Here is a 16,962-nt window from a genome sequence, read left to right as displayed (position 1 = left end):
CATAGTACTCTATATATGAGAATATTCATTTTAATTCTTTAAGTATCGATGCTGTCCATATTCTGATCGAATTATATACATTGATTTGATTGTTTCAGCTGACCGTAGCAAAGGTACATTACTGCCACCGCAGGTCATACATTGAAATTACAGTGGATGGTTCACTGTCAAGGGGGCTCTTATCTCGCGAGAAAAAAACGAGAAATCTTCTCACACCTCAAATATATACAGTACAGTCAGCACAGTACTCTATATATGAGAATATTCAATTTAATTCTCTTAGTATCGATGCTGTCCATATTCTGATCCAATTATATACATTGACTTGATTGTTACAGCTGTTTAAAGGCTTTGTGGGAGTTTATTCCAGACATATGGGGCGTAGAAACTGAACGGTTCCAAATTGACTCTCCCCCTGTCGTTTGTTTCAAAGAGCCGACTCTCAAAGCCGATTGGTTTGCGACCGACACATCTACGTGGAGCTGGTAATTTGACAACTACTTCAACATTAACTAACATTTGTATTTCATTGTCAGGATGTTAATTTGCCACTACACAAATAACTATTCAATTACAAATCTTATTTGTATAGTTACCCCATTTAGTAGTGCGTCTGTAAGTCATGGGTAAGTATTTATTCGACATTGTTTTTGAGCTAAACCGAAAGACGCTAAACTTAAGCTAGCTAACGAGAGACTTGGCTAGCCACCTAAATTCACCACAAATTTAACATACAATGTACTTATTTCTTTTCCAAACAGTAATTCTTCACGTCAAACAGAAATATCACTTTACCAGAACATGAAAAAAACTACATTTCATCGAATAACTTGATGTGTACATTATTATTATAGCATTGTAAGAAGAAACGTAGCTGTTGCAGGGTATAAAGTAAGTCCAGGTGAGTTGAACTGAGCTTCTTCAGATTCCCCCATTGTGATTTATTAATTTATATAAAAAACAGAACATTAACAAGCAAAGTGGCACTAAAATGTAAGGGACTATATTAGTCATTGGATTTCATTACACTGAAATGCGTGTAGTATTCGGTAAATCCAGCAGAGGGCGTTGTGAACCAAATCAAGCTTTGGAGCTCCTGTTGCATTGTTTTATAGATAAAAGAATTATAAATAATTGTGTGCTTAACGTTTCACTGCAGTACATTACGTAATGTTCTTACTTGTTTTATATGAGTTTGATGATGATGATGCACAGTTGTCAGGGTTTGTGAACTCCACGCAGTCACATCAATCTTTTCAGACGACTTGTGAAGAACCTATCAAGTTGTCTGGTTTTAATTTCTTCAAAGTTTTTAAAGCTGCCATCACTCATCAGCGTATTTTATGGTCAACTGGGAGACACAGTGAAACCTCGGCTGCAATGTGAGCATCGGAAGTATGAATACACATGCTGACTTGAGCTATTTCCATGTCCACAACACAGCTGTTTGGAATGTGTCGCGTTGCTATCCACGCAGGGTTTAGTGGGGGGACAACAAAGGACATTCGCGCATACATGCAATAAAAAAGATAGTGTTTTTGTAGTATACATGGGGGGTATGGTTTTGGTGGTTAGATGTCTGTAGTCTAAGTACAGTAAGTGTCTAGGGTTTATGTGCAACACATGGAAACCATATGAACCATACAATGTACCACAGGGGTGGGCAAACTTTTTGACTGGCGGGCCGCATTGATTTAACAAAATTGACGGGGGGGGCCACACTCGATATTTTACACGAAACAGTCCACCTGGAATTATTGTATCTGTAAAAGTGTCATGCAATCTGCTATATGGGCACTTTGAGATCATTTATTTCATGTAAAGTAAGTTATAAATGTATTATAATAAATTGATTATATTTGTTATTATTATTATTTGTTATTATTATTATTTGTATTATTATTATATGCTTGTGTCTCTTTTTTCAGGAGCACTTTGTAAACAACAGACCACATCAAATAACAAAATTATTAAATCTGTAAAAGTGTCATGCAATCTTCTATATGTGCACTTTGAGATATTATTATTATGTGCTTGTGTCCCTTTTTTCACTTTGTAAACAACAGACCGCATGAAATAACAAAATTGATAAAACCGCCAAACCATGAAAATGTCGGCTCAAGCCATGATGCCAGGTTGTATGTTGACCTTAAATGAAATACTTTGGAAAGAACGGGCGGGCCGTATTCAAACACTTGGCGGGCCGGATGTGGCCCCCGGGCCGTAGTTTGCCCACCCCTGATGTACCAGTATGTATGCGTAACAACACAGGAGCTACTGTTACACAATGGATGTAGATTTGTTTGTTTCTTTCGGCTTTTATTTCCTGATTTGTGATTGATTCCTTTTTCATGTAGCAATCATGCACTCCTCAAAGTATTCCCATCCTGATTTCTTATGTATTTCTTATGTACATTTGTCTCAGATCATCTAACAAATGAAAATGTTCGTCAATGACAACACAACTGGACACAAAATGACTTCAGCCAACCACAGAGAACGCTGCTAGCCCGCCATGCAGCCACTGCTGATTACTAAAGAACGGAAAAAGGTAGGAAAACACTTTTACTCTGATGAAAGACGGGAGTGTCTTTCTTTTGGTCGGGGCCGCAATTTGGACACCCCTGACCTGCAATTACAATCTGTCATACTAGAAAAAGGCATGATGTGACATGGGCAATATAATACTGTGTATAAGTTGCCAAGAAGACTATAGCTGTGTACACTTTCTTTTGGCTCCCAGGCAGCGAAGAGGAGAATGGATCAAATCCGGTCAAGTGGGATTAGTTTAAATCCCTTTCATTTCTTCCCACTCGGAGAAGCCAATCACAATTACTTTCTAACAAACTGCAGTTAACCGCTCATGGCGTGGAGGGAGGATGTCGTCGTGATGGCGTTCCAAGCGACCGGATGTCAGGATGACATTTATGTCTGATGTCACCGCGATGACTGATCCCGTTCTTAGCGGCGCTCTCATCCAACTCGTGCGCACGATAACCAATCGGTCTGACGTACGTAATGTTTTTCTTGGCCGGCCGCTGTTATACAATAAGCAGCTTAAACGCTTTAAAAAGGAATCTGCAGCCACGGCCCATGGTCCAATCCAGATGCGATGACCTCACATCACTGTGTCACCTTGGATTTTTTTTTTTTTTTTTTTGTGCCATTTGCTGAGTTTTAGAAAGGCTGCCAGGGGTAACGGGATCATTCCCGGATTAGTGAGGTACACTAGAAGTGATTTGCCCGTGTCACCGCTTGTAACCCTGTACCAACTTCAAAAGCATTGCTCACGCGGCTACGTGGTAAGAGCTCATCTCATCTGCTCATATTTTCGGGAAGAATGTAACTAAACTTAATTCATGTCATGCTTCCCGACATTTCTGACAATCACATTGATGATGTGGAGGCTTCACAGAGTGGATTCAGTTACCACTCCGAGACGATGTGTGTAGAAGGCAGTCTCTCTCCTTTTGTCATTCTCAGTGACAATTACACATTCACACACTCGCATTCACATACACGAGCACACTTACGCACACATATATGAATATATACACAGAAGTACACACCTCCATATGGACACTCACAGCAAATGGGTGCTTCTCTACACCAGTGTTTTTCAACCTTTTTTGAGCCACGGAACGTTTTTTACGTTGGAAAAATTTTGCGGCACACCAACAACCAACATTATTTGCTTTTTCCTTGATCCGCATACAAATTTAAACAACAATATTACAAAATGTCACCACTACCTCTCATGTGCATCACTAAGTCTATTAGAGGAACGAGGCAATCAGCTACGTGTTGCCACACGGACGAATATTGCATTGCTCTGCCAGTCTTTACACCAATGACACACGACAATGACATAATATTTGCAGAAAATTATGAATACATGTTAATTTAAAAAGTGACATTGAATAATTCCTCACGGCACACTTGTGTGCCGCGGCACAGTTGTTGAAAATCACTGCTCTACACAATCTACCATCTTATCCCTGATGTCTATATGCTATTGGTATGCTAATATCACACAAAAAATTATGTCAAGCAGTGAGATTTTAATTAAGCTGTAACTGTATGGCTGTAATTGTGTTTACTATCACGGTTCATGTCTTCATTGTTACTATTGCTACTGGCAAGTTGGACTGTTTCATTTCACTGATATCATCTCCATTGTGACCCTTAGCCATTATTGACATTTAACTGTTTTGTTTGTCACTGTTGTTGTTATGGGACTTCTTGTTGCTGCTGTTTTTGTCTCTCTCTGTTGGTAGGGAATCAGGAACTCCAACCACTTGTGCGTCTTTAGGAATTTTACACAAACGTCACAAATGTCTTCGGGCGAGAGGCGGGGTACACCCTGGACTGGTCACCCGCCAGCCAATCACAGGGCACATATAGACAAACAACCATTCACACTCACATTCATACCTATGGACAATTTGGAGTCGTTAATTAACCTAGCATGTCTTTGGAATGTGGGAGGAAACCGAAGTACCTGGAGAAAACCCACGCATGCACGGGGAGAACATGCAAACGTGGCTTTCTGATACTAAATTGAAGCAGCCAAAAACTTACCACTTCCACACAGAATAGGAGGATAACTTGTTTTAACTTTTATCTTAATAGACATGTCATGGCAGACTTCATGCAGTGTTAAGGTAATGTATGTAATGTAAGGTAATATCTTATCAATGTTTTGTCATTACTGCCACGTAGTGACCAGAATACTACATATCACTTGTATTTCGATATGCTTTGACTAATAATAAAACATAGTCTACCACAAAACAGCAACAATTTATTAAGGGATACTGTTGATACCGTCTTACTACTATTATTATTATTCTTTTTAAGGCCTTTAACATTTTTGATTTTTGTCTGATTTTTGAGACACACAGGTAGGTCGTGTTTAAATTTATCTGTAGAAAATGTCACGAGCCAATAAACAAAAATGCGGGGCCACACTTTGGACACCCCGATAACTATCTTGTAAGCTAATATATTTAATAGGACTATGTGTGCTCCTGTGATTTTCCAAGCTACCGACTGATGTTTATAAATAGGAAAGGTGTCAAAGAGTTGAAAGGATTCTGAGTTGACTTCATTCTTCAGTTTGTTTTATAAGCCACGCCCCCTGCCAGATGTAGTTTGAAAGCGACTGATGTCAGCTCCCAGATGTGGAGTGGAGCCTGCTGAAATCTTTATTTATTCTCCTTTTTTTTTCTTAAGAGCTACCAGTAAACACTGTGACGTATTTGAGTTTGTGTCATTGCATGCTGTTCTGGGAAAGTTTTTTTTTTTTTTTTGTAGACCCGCTGTTAAGTGTCTCACTGAAGACTTTCAAAACCCTGTCTCATTGCTTATGTTAACAAGTCTAGAAAAAAATACCCCCATTCATCACACTTGAAGAGCAGCGTTAACATTGTTGATGTTGATCCTGCATTGTACATTGGGATCAGCAAAACATACTTGAAATACAACTAATACAACAGCCACTACAAACATACTCCGCAATGTTTATTATTGCGACTGTATGGTTGCACTGAATTATACTGAGAGCTGTTCAGAGTACTGTTTTCTCCCAGGTAAGCTAAATGTTAAAGCAGCTCAGTGTATATCCTGGCCATATACAGAAAAACAGCTTCTATAGGATCAAGTATTTAGTGTAACCTCCAATTACACGTGAGCAAAAGCGGGATTCTGCCTCTTTTAATCCTAAATGGAATCCTTATTGCTAACAGACCACCGTTAAGAAAAAAGATCTGTACGCTTCACACATACTGCTGGTGAGATCAACATTTAATAACATGTTCAAATAAATGTCATCATGTTGTCAAGTAAGTGCACCACTACAAAAGCTAAAAAAAAAAATTAATAATAAAAATATTTTTATATTAACTACAAATAAATAATGCTAACATATGCTAATAATATAATAATAATAATAAATGTTTAATCAAAAATAAAAAAATGAAAAAATATAAAAAACTCAAGTCCAAAAAAAGACAAAAAATTTGATTACATTTCTGTACGACAGTGGTGTCCAAAGTGCAGTTCGGGGTCTATTTACAGCCTACAACTATTTTTTTTTGGGCCCACGGCACAATTTAAAGGGTACCTATTATGCTATATCCACTTTTATGACTTATGAATGTAGTTAGAATGTTGTATTCTCATGTTAAACAATGCCAAAGTTTCAGATAATTATGTTTGCACGTTTGGAAATGAGCCTTGAAAGAAGAATAGGGATAAATTTGAGGATAAGTGGTTAGCTTGCTAACTCGCGTCTGCATAGGAGTAACACAATGTGATGTAAACAATAAACAATGGGCGTGTAAAGGTGACTGTAGGGTTGTTATTTCATGTCTACAAGGCTCTTACAATGTTAAAAATTGTATTTAGAAAGTCATAAACAGGCTTTTTATGCTTTAACTATGGAATAATTCCATTTAGTAACATTAAATGTTATATTGCATTAAATTAATTGAAGGCACTGGAACTCATTAACCGCTATAAACGAGGGATTACATAATTTGAAGTGTCAGGGCTGTGTGCTTCTTCGCGTAAGTTGCCCTGTTGATGGCAATGTTGGGTTACCTGCTTCTGTTTACTAAATGGGGTGATTTCCTGCAATTATGTGAAATAACGTGACGACACAACAGCAAAATAACATCAAATATTGGTTTTATTTGATGGATTAAAAGTCTGTGTAAAAAGTTTGGTTATCCCTACCTCCAGCCCAAAAAGCCCCCTACCCTTTTAGGGCACACTGTGTTTCCATAGACTGTAAACAGATGGTCCATTAAATTATACGAAGGGGACTGTTTCCACGTGAAAAAGACATATTTGCATCAACAGATCCTCACCTTTCAACCGCACATTCATTTCAATCAGCCATGCTGTTATTTCTATGAATCACCTGTCTATTTACTCCAGAAGTATTCTCTTACCTTTCACCCTCACATTACAGTCACTGCTAACTATGTTTTTCTTGTCATTTGTCACCCGTCTGGTTGCGCTTGCCAAATCCACGGTAGTACTCTCGCAATCTGCAGCTCCCAGCAGCAGCAGCTAATCAAAGCACACGGTGTTTCCAAATTCCACGCTCTAATTAAGTAGATTGCTGCCTCTCTCTCCCACTCTGTGGTCTCACACATCAACAAAACAGAACTGACGGAACACAGACATATGCCAAAACCAAGAAATCCTGCCGTGGAAAAGAGTGTTTTATGGAGTTTAGATACATGAAAGAAGTCAAAATGTGTTTCCTGCACACAGTAAAAAGTCCAAATGTTTCCGCATTTGTGTGCTTGGCGATCATCTTACAGTTTTTCAGCAGTTGCCAAAGTCGGCAGCAGCTGCTATGTAACGTATTCGCTGTGATTTAAACATCTTTACCGCTTAACATCAACATATGAGCAGTGTTTACATGGCACAGACCTTTGCTGTGTGTGAAAGAGACTGAGGGGAAGACCTGAAACTGCTGGATTATTAATAGTGGGGCGAGTGCATTTATGCAAAGACTTAGCGTGTAAAGCAGGGGTGTTCAAAGTTTGGCCTGCGGCGCATTGTACTAATAAAGTTAAAGGGAAAAACCCCAGTAAAGATGGGAAAAATCAAACAGAAAGGCACAACATAAAAAGAAAAGGCTGACATGTTGATCGTAATAACTACACAAGGTTTCTGTTTTTTTAAATAATTGGGCCTGCATGTTTCCTGCCTTACTGGGCTTTTTGGCTTGTCCATTAATTAATTTCTTAATCACCAAATGTAAACATTGAATTGTATCATTTGTATACTGTATCAAATTGTTCTGTTTTTAAAATATATTGCTTTTTTAATCATTCTTAACCTGTGTATCTAGATTGTTTACCACAAAGAGCTTTCTAGCTCTTTCTAGTTGTGATTAATTGTGATTAAATATGAGTTAAATGTGGAACAAAGGTGATTAATTGTGATCAATATTAAAATGATCCACTTTCATATTTGTATTAGTGCTGTTAGATTAACCAGATTAATCACAGTGGTTGCTGGGGATTAATTTTGATTAATCACAATGCCATAGCATAGTTTTTGAATGTGTTTGTTTGTTGTGATCCACTTGGCAATTTGTCCGAGGTATACTTACCTTGTTGGTTGACTGTTCCGTCATGTCACGGTTGTTTGGCTAAATGTGCTCTGCAATTGGCTAGCGACCCACCCAGAGTGTACCTGAAGACAGCTGGGATAGGCTCCAGCATACCTGCAACCCTAGTGGTGACAAGCGGGATAGAAATTTGCACATACGTGACAGTGACACGACTAGCACAATTTTGAGTCATTCTGCGCTGCAGATGGATTTTAATCTTTTAATCATATTAATAATCATGGGTTATAATAATCATGGATTAATTTGCATTAAGGCGCCAAATTTAACTTCCTCGATTTATTGTTTTTTTTTATTTTGTAAAAAGGCTATAAAATGTATTATTATTATATAGATTTCAGCATGGGCTGCATGGCGGACGAGTGGTTAGCGTGCAGACCTCACAGCTAGGAGACCCGAGTTCAATCCCACCCTCGGCTATCTCTGTGTGGAGTTTGCATGTTCTCCCCGTGCATGCGTGGGTTTTCTCCGGGTACTCCGGGTTTCCTCCCACATTCCAAAAACATGCTAGGTTAATTGGCGACTCCAAATTGTCCATAGGTATGGATGTGAGTGTGAATGGTTGTTTGTCTATATGTGCCCTGTGATTGGCTGGCCACCAGTCCAGGGTGTACCCCGCCTCTCGCCCGAAGACAGCTGGGATAGGCTCCAGCACCCCCGCGACCCTTGTGAGGATAAGCGGTAGAAAATTACTGAATGAATGAACATTTCAGCATTTTCTTTTGAAACTTTGCTCTATTTTTCCATGTGTTGCTGTTTTATTTGTGTCATTTTATGTGATGAGAAAAAACACACAAAGACTTATTTTTTCCTTCAAAGTCCGGGATGTTATGTGCAGATCTCTTGCCCTTGCACAAAACCTCCATGTCACTATCTTGATAGGTATCTGGTAGTGAGTTAATTTGGAACAGAACAGCCCAAAAGCGTTTAGTATGTTTTGTGGTGTGACTTGGCAGAGTGGCATGTCCGGGAAAGCTACGGGTTAATTTAAGACTGGAAGCAAAAGCTGTTGCCAATTAGGAGCAGTGAACGCCACATGTGGGCTATGCAGAAGGAGCAAAAGGGGGGCAGAGACCAGTGAGTGCATTGGAGCTCAATAACGTCAGTTGCTCCTTACATGGATGGACAGTTAACAGCCCAAGGGACCCTGAAGAGAAGCGAGATAAAACAGACCTGAAGGATTAAGACACAGAAAAGAATCTTTTCAGCATCTCAACATGGCATGTATTGCTGTAATCTTTATATTCAGTCTCGTTTTTTTACTGAGCAGGACCGGGAGTGCTTCCGAAATGTGCCGGGGCTCTCGGTGCCTCAATAACCAGGATTGGAGCAAGCCATGCGTGGGAGCGCAATGCCAGGGACGCACAGACACCGCAGCGTCAAGACGACAGTTTCACCTCGGACAAATGCACCCCGGCTACACTCACCACCAAGCCAAGGCAGCACCTTTGACCCCTTACACCAACATCCAACCTCCGCAAGGAGGCTTTGTGCAACAAACCAGCAGCGACGGCACCAGGAGGACCAACCCGAGAACCATCACCGCTGAGGTGTTTCATCCTGGCTGTGCGGGTGGGACCTGTCCGACCACTGTCGCACATCACTCCACGCCTGGCAATGGGGACGCATGCAAAGGGAATGACTGTAAACCGCGTCACGCTAAACCTGATGGGAACTCCTCACCGATTCATATAAGAGACAGAGCGGCACAATTTATGGAGGAGAGATCAGAACGTGGTCACTGGATACAGTTGACGTGTGACATGAAAGCAGGTATGTATGCAATCGTCCATTGTTATGATGTTAAGTAAGAGCTAATAGCTGACTAATAACAAATCACAAATACTTCAACTTGCTGATATAGTTCATCTTCAAACAGCTAAAATAATGCATAAGGCTAAAAATAACCAATTACCTAAAAATGTCATCCAATACTTCTCTACAAGAGAGGAGAAATATGATCTCAGGGAAGAACTACATTTAAATAAAACACTTGTATGCTAGGACTACGTTAAAAAGCCATAGCATTTCAGTATGTGGAATCAAACTATGGAATGGATTGAGTAAGACCCTCAAACAATGCACAACGATGACCCAATGTGCTATACATATCACTATATTGACACTTACTATGGTACCCATTATCTTATTGTATGGTCATATCACCTCATACTTCGGTACGTGACAAAAAAATAAATAAATTAAAAAAAAACTTAAACTATATTAGGAAAGCAGGAAGTGAACAAATGTAACAGTTACTGATTGTAAAAGTACCAGACGGAGGGTCATTTTAATGCATTGTATGTAATGTCATTGTATGGTCATATCACCTTGTACTTCGGTACGTGACAAAAAATAAAAAAATTTAACATTTTTTTTAAATATTATTTTTTAATTATATTAAACTTTAAAAATAAAAAATAAATAAAACAAACAAAAAAACTTAAACTAATTAGGAAAGCAGGAAGTGAACAAATGTAACAGTTACTGATTGTAAAAGTACCAGATGGAGGGGTAGGATTTAATAAGCTTTGCTTCTTCCTACTCCTTTTGGACATGTGGAACTGTGAACTGATTATGTGATGCATTCAATTGTAATCTGATGCATGTTCAAATGAAATAAAACCATTACCATTACAAGGTGAGCAAATGATTAGGAACACCTTTCGGTATGCTGCAGTACGGTTCTACGCGATAAAATAAAGTATCTATTAAACATTAATAAATTAAACCAAGAATTAATTAAGAATAAATCCATTGCATCAGATAGATTTGTACTGTGTAGGTTACACATGCACACCTTCTTCCTATGGAAAGAGTTGAAATGAGAACGAAAATTAAAGATTGTCGATTCATGGTGAAAAAGAGGAGAATGCGAAAGCTATTTCTCTCTTCACCTCAAAATTAAAAAAGTATATCTAATATCAACTCCAAATATTAAAGCTCTGATATACTCAAATGTTTGAGTTTATAAACTAGAAAAAAATGTGGCAACTAATTGCCTCACTTTTTTGAGTTCTGCTACTTATCCAAGTTTACAGTGTGTATATCTTCATTAGTTAGCCTGACTCGTTTGGCAGTGCTATCCAATACATCAGCAATGTTGCTTGGCACTTGAATGATGGATGGTTAACACATCTGTCTCATAGCTGTGAGGTTCTACAATATGTTCCACTCGGACATCTGGGTGTACTTTGTATGTTCTCTTCATGCCTGCACGGGGTTTCTTAAGGTGCTCCGGTTTCCCCCCACACAGTCCAAAAACATTCACGTTAGCTTGTTGTGACTGATGAGTGTGTGACGTAATGATTTCTCTTTGATGCTGCAGGTACAAATGACGTTCCTTCTGAGGATGCTGTCGTTTTGCAGCTGCAGCTATCCAAGGACCAAGAGAAGCTTGTGGAAGCGATGAAGGGTCATCAGGAAGAAGTCAAAGAGCTGCACAGACGGCTCAGCGAGCAACAGGGGGCTCTGGTCCACCAGCAGAGAGAAATACAGGAGCAACAGAGGAAGATGCATGACTACATGGAGCAAGTGAGTGTTCACTGAAAGTGATGGAGATGTTTAATCATGTATTACAATAGTCATGGTCACAGAGGAGGACTTGAGTTTCATTTGTTAATGTTATTTTTCAAGGTAAAAGTACAATACAATGTAGTATTGGACACCATCAAGCAAATTGAATTGTATAATAATCACATCTTAACCTGTGTATCTAGATTGTTTACCACTAAGAGCTTTCTAGCTCTTTCTAGTTGTGATTAATTGTGATTAAATATGAGTTAAATGTGGACCAAATGTGATTCATTGTGATCCAATATTCAAATCGATTGATCCACTTTCATATTTGTATTAGTGCTGTTAGATTAACCAGATTAATCACAGGGTTGCTGATTGTTGTGATCCACTTGGCAATTTGTCCGAGGTAGACTTAACTTGTCGGTTGTTTGGCTAAATGGTTTAATCATGTGTATTAGAATAGTCATGGTCACAGCGGAGGACTTGAGTTTCATTTGTTAATGTTATTTTTCAAGGTAAAAGTACAATACAACGTACTATTGGACACCATCAAGCAAATTGAATAATTGTATAATTTGTATACTGTATCAAATTGTATTCAATTATTCTGTTTTTAAAAGATATTGTTTTTGAATCATATCTTAACCTGTGTATCTAGATTGTTTACCACAAAGAGCTTTCTAGCTCTTTCTAGTTGTGGTTAATTGTGATTAAATATGAGTTAAATGTGGACCAAATGTGATTAATTGTGATCCAATATTAAAATCGATTGATCCACTTTCATATTTGTATTAGTGCTGTTAGATTAACCACATTAATCACAGGGTTACTGGGGATTAATTTCAATTAATCACAATGTCGTAACATAGATTTTTAATGTGCTAGTTTGTTGTGATCCACTTGGCAATTTAACCGAGGTAGACTTACCTTGTCGGTTGTTTGGATAAATGGTTTAATCATGTGTATTAGAATATTGTAATGTTTAATATGTTTTAATATGTTAACATATTGTTAATGTTATTTTTCAAGGTAAAAGTACAATATAATGTACTATTGGACACCATCAAGCAAATGTCCATGCAGAACCTCCAGGAGGAGTTGGACACTCGCCTTGATGCGCTGAGTGAGCCGAGCGGACCTCACCGAGCCCAGCAGGCCCTTTCTTTGCACAAGGTGGACATGGAGGCCAGTGTCATGGAGGTTAATATCAAATATGTGCTAATATGATTGATAAATGACTGCACTGACTGATGCCCCCCCCGCCCCTCCCCAGGTGGGCCATTCCCATGTGGCTTGTGGAAGCTGTGGACCCGAAGAGTACTGTGGCTTCAGCAGCGGTCATCCTCATTGCGAGAAGTGTACCGTGTGTCCCGCTGGCTTCTTCCTGGTTGCCCAGTGTTCCATTCACGCAGACAGAATCTGCCAGGTTGGATGAGTCGTTTTTGGCCATATTTATCACAACAGAAAGAAATTAATTAATTAATATAATTTCCAATATTGATCTCACTCGAATATAAACCGCATCCACCAAATTTAGAAAAAAATATCTACATATAGAGTAAAGCGTATGAAAAAAGTGGCTTATGGTCTTATGGAAAATTACACCTTTTTGTGTTCAATGACACAATAGCCACGTTTACATGAGGAGTTTTTGTATTTCTGAATTGAATCTTTCCGAATGACCTTTCCGAAAGCAATGGTATAAATGGAAAGGAATATTCCATTTGTGTGTCTACATGCGCCGCTATAATCAACCAGAATAGTCAATGGAATGGAATTGGAATATTTGGGTCCATGTAAACGTGGCTAATGTTCAATGTACATTTGTTGTTGCAGGACAGAGATGAATGCCTTGAAATAAGTGACCTTTGTGAAGATCAACTTAAATGTCTAAACACACCAGGTAATACTCACAACTTCTGTCAAAATTGATAGTAAAATAGAATATACTTATAATTCATGGACCACAGTAATTACTAAACATGGATGAGACATGACATTACTGTTAAACTGCATGTAGTCAAGTTATGGTATGTCTGACATAACAGAGTAAATAGGTTCTCCTTCTATTCAGTGTGGAAGTGGTAGGTTTTTGGCTTAATTGTGTACTCCAAATGGTATGAATGTGAATGATTGTTTATCTATATGTGCCCTGCGATTGAATTGAATTGGATTGGATTGAAGTCAGCAGGGATAGGCTCCAGCATAACCCCCGCGACCCTAATGACGATAAACGTTATAGAAATTGGATGGATGAAAATTGGAATTGCCTCATTTGCATGCTATGTGGCCAGAACTCGTTCTTAACCTGAGTATTCGTATAGTATACAGTACTGGTGTATATAAACCCATATATTTTTAAAGGTTTTCATTCGTATTCGGGCGGCACGGCGGACGAGTGGTTAGCGCGCAGACCTCACAGCTAGGAGACCAGGGTTCAATTCCACCCTCGGCCATCTCTGTGTGGAGTTTGCATGTTCTCCCCGTGCATGGACAATTGTCCATAGGTATGAATGTGAGTGTGAATGGTTGTTTGTCTATATGTGCCCTGTGACGCCCAAAGACAGCTGGAATAGGCGCCAGCACCCCCCACGACCCTCGTGAGGAAAAAGCGGTAGAAAATGAATGAATGAATGATTCGTATTCTGTGTCCATGTTCTTCTCAGGCGGATTTAGGTGTCAAGGGATGACAGAGCGAGAAGCCAGAGCCGGCATGTGCGGACACGACTACTTCTACAACTCGGACATGGATGAGTGTCAGGCCTGTGCCGAGTGTGATGGAGAAGCTGTGACATCACCGTGTACTTTTACAACAGACACCATCTGTGCTGGACCTTCTGCCGGTGACGGTGTCCTATCCCTATCCTGGGCCGGACATGTGAGTCTGTCAGGTGCTAAAGGCCGCTTGATGAATCTTGTCTCGCCGGGAGTGCCGCTTCAGATCCGTGGAGCGAGCGACGGGAGCCTGGTGTCAGCCGAGGAAGGACGCCTGCTGCTGAGGAAGCACGGTCTGGTCTGGCTGGAGGAGAACCTCTCAGTGAGCCACGGCTGCCGCAGCTTTGTGCAAGTTTCTTTGCGTCTGAACGGTACAGACGCCTCTGAAGGCCGTCACCTCAGCGGAATGAGAATCGAGCAACAAGAAGTAAGGTCACTACAGGGTGTCAGCATGAGCGGGGTAGCAGAGGTCGCCCCCGGTCACGTGATCTCCACTTCTCTTTGGAGCGCCAACCACTGCAACCAAAGTAATGAAGGTCTACAGCTGTATGACACCTCAGCTGCTTCGATGATGAGCCTCGTGTGGCTCTCTCACGACACCGGTGCTGTCGCCATGACGGCACAGGCGATGCTGTCCACGCATTACCACACAAACCATCGACCAATCTTTAGCACCACCTCCACTTCGGATCCTTACGTAGTTGGCTTGACTCACGACGGACGTGGGATTCGTTTTGCGGAAAGCGGTACCGTGCGCTTTGTATACCAGCAGGCGTTGTACTCCATGGGTCAGGCGTGCGTGAGCGAAGGTTTCCAAATGTTGGCGTACCTCAACCATAACGGTACCGGCATGGAGTTGTGCCGGAGCTTCAAACCAGGCGTCCACTACCGCGACACATCGATATCTCTCTCTGGAGCGACGGAAGTTAGTTCCGGAGACACGCTGGCGTTTGAGATTCTGTCCCCTGCTCAGTGCAACGTACGGTTCTTTAGCGACGGAACAGGTATCAGTCTCCTCAGCTTGGTTTGGGTTCCTGATGCTATGTCTTCTTCTATCCACGCCTCTGTGGCTCAAACCGGACTTCCCTCAGGAGCCGTACGAAACAAGCCGCTTTTCTTTCGCCAGGATAGTCCCCAGGTTCATCAAATGGGTCTGCAAGCAAAAGGGTCCGCAGATCCCAGTCGAGATTTTGTCTTCAGGGAGAGCGGCACCGCCAGTGTTGCTCTCGACCTCAAACTGATTCACTCGTGCAGCCAGGTAAAGGTGACTCTGCTCCGGCGTAACGACCCAAACGGAGGATCACGATCCGTCCCCCTTTCCCAGCAAGTGGGTGGACAGATGCCCGACGGTAGCCAATGGGCCAGCGTGAGCCTGCGAGCATCATTCCAGGTACAAAACGGCACCACAGTGTTCTTCACACTGGACTGCGTACGAGGACGAGTCAACCAAGTCAGCCACCAAACAGGAAGTGGAGTGTCGGTCTTCTGGGTGGCAGCATAACATCAGCACTCATTACTGAGTTACACAGATTTTTGGCAAAGATACTGCGACCATTAAAATTGATAGGAGGTTAAAGATGGAAGAACTTCCACAACTTCCACTCCACCAAGACTTTCTACTGTGGGGAATTTTGGTCCATTCATCCAGAAGAACATTTGTGAGCCTGAGAAAGGACTTGTTGTCTCACAGTCTCAACTTCTTCCACGCCGTACTCGTCCACTATAACAGAAGATGACCATCCCCCAAATTTTTTCCCCCAAAGTACAAAGAATTGACTGATTTACTTTTGGGGGTAAGTCCGAAGACCTTCGCTCATATCTTTATTTGTATTCTTCATATATCTTACAAAGTACACCCCTCACATTTAAGCTACAGATACAAATCTCGGGTTTAACCTTGAGTAGTCAGTTTGAGCTACAGTGGATGATCTGTCTTCTGAAATAAGTCTAAATAGCTGGCAACACAAGTCAGTACAAAGCACTATGTTCTCACTCCCCGAAGCGTTAAGAGCTGCGCTGGACAGTTTTCCAGTCGACTGGTTCTTGTCACGCAAACTATCAAACCAAACCAAAGCATCAATATTTAATTTTGTGGACTAGATTACAGAAATTGAAGTGCTCATGACACCAAAACGGCGTGAAAAATAACAATGAAAGACACAAGGAGACCCGAGTTCAGTCCCACCCTCTGTGTGGAGTTTGCATGTTCTCCTCGTGCTTGTGTGGGTTTTCTTCGGGTATTCCGGTTTCCTCCCACATTCCAAAAACATGCTAGGTTAATTAGCGACTCCAAATTGTCCATAGGTATGAATGTGAGTGTGAATGGTTGTTTGTCTATATGTGCTCTGTGATTGGCTGGCGACCAGTCCAGGGGTATACCCCGCATCTCGACTGAAGACAGCTGGGATAGGCTCCAGCACCACCCGCAACCCTAATGAGGATAAGCGGTAAAAAATGAACAAATGCTAGTTGCTAGTTGTGTTGAATGCTTTTGTAGCTATCACTGCCAGTAAAACACATCATAGTCTTCACAGCACAATGTTAGTGAATGTTATTATTATTGTGAATATGTCACC

At 40.7% G+C, this 16,962-nt stretch overlaps 1 protein-coding gene across 2 annotated transcripts; it reads left to right on the top strand.

Moving 5' to 3' along the window:
- Positions 1-467: 467 nt before the first annotated feature.
- Positions 468-16,519, top strand: LOC131125340 (uncharacterized). 2 transcript variants are annotated; one of them, XM_078791405.1, is made up of 8 exons: positions 468-626; positions 2,426-3,302; positions 9,423-9,925; positions 11,481-11,686; positions 12,701-12,871; positions 12,945-13,097; positions 13,508-13,574; positions 14,338-16,519. In XM_078791405.1, the coding sequence occupies exons 3-8, from the start codon at positions 9,442-9,444 to the stop codon at positions 15,885-15,887; spliced, it is 2,631 nt and encodes an 876-aa protein (XP_078647531.1). In that variant the 5' UTR covers positions 468-626; positions 2,426-3,302; positions 9,423-9,441; the 3' UTR covers positions 15,888-16,519. The 2 variants fall into 2 exon arrangements, with proteins under 2 accessions (XP_078647531.1, XP_057922767.2); XM_058066784.2 differs by lacking the exons at positions 468-626; positions 2,426-3,302 and having other exon boundaries at positions 8,956-9,925.
- Positions 16,520-16,962: the final 443 nt, after the last annotated feature.

The sequence above is a fragment of the Doryrhamphus excisus genome, linkage group LG6, assembly GCF_037039965.1.
Source record: "Doryrhamphus excisus strain RoL-2023G ecotype Guam linkage group LG6, RoL_Dexc_Guam_v1.1, whole genome shotgun sequence".
Lineage (NCBI taxonomy): Eukaryota > Metazoa > Chordata > Actinopteri > Syngnathiformes > Syngnathidae > Doryrhamphus > Doryrhamphus excisus.
This window is presented reverse-complemented; position numbering and strand designations above follow the sequence as displayed.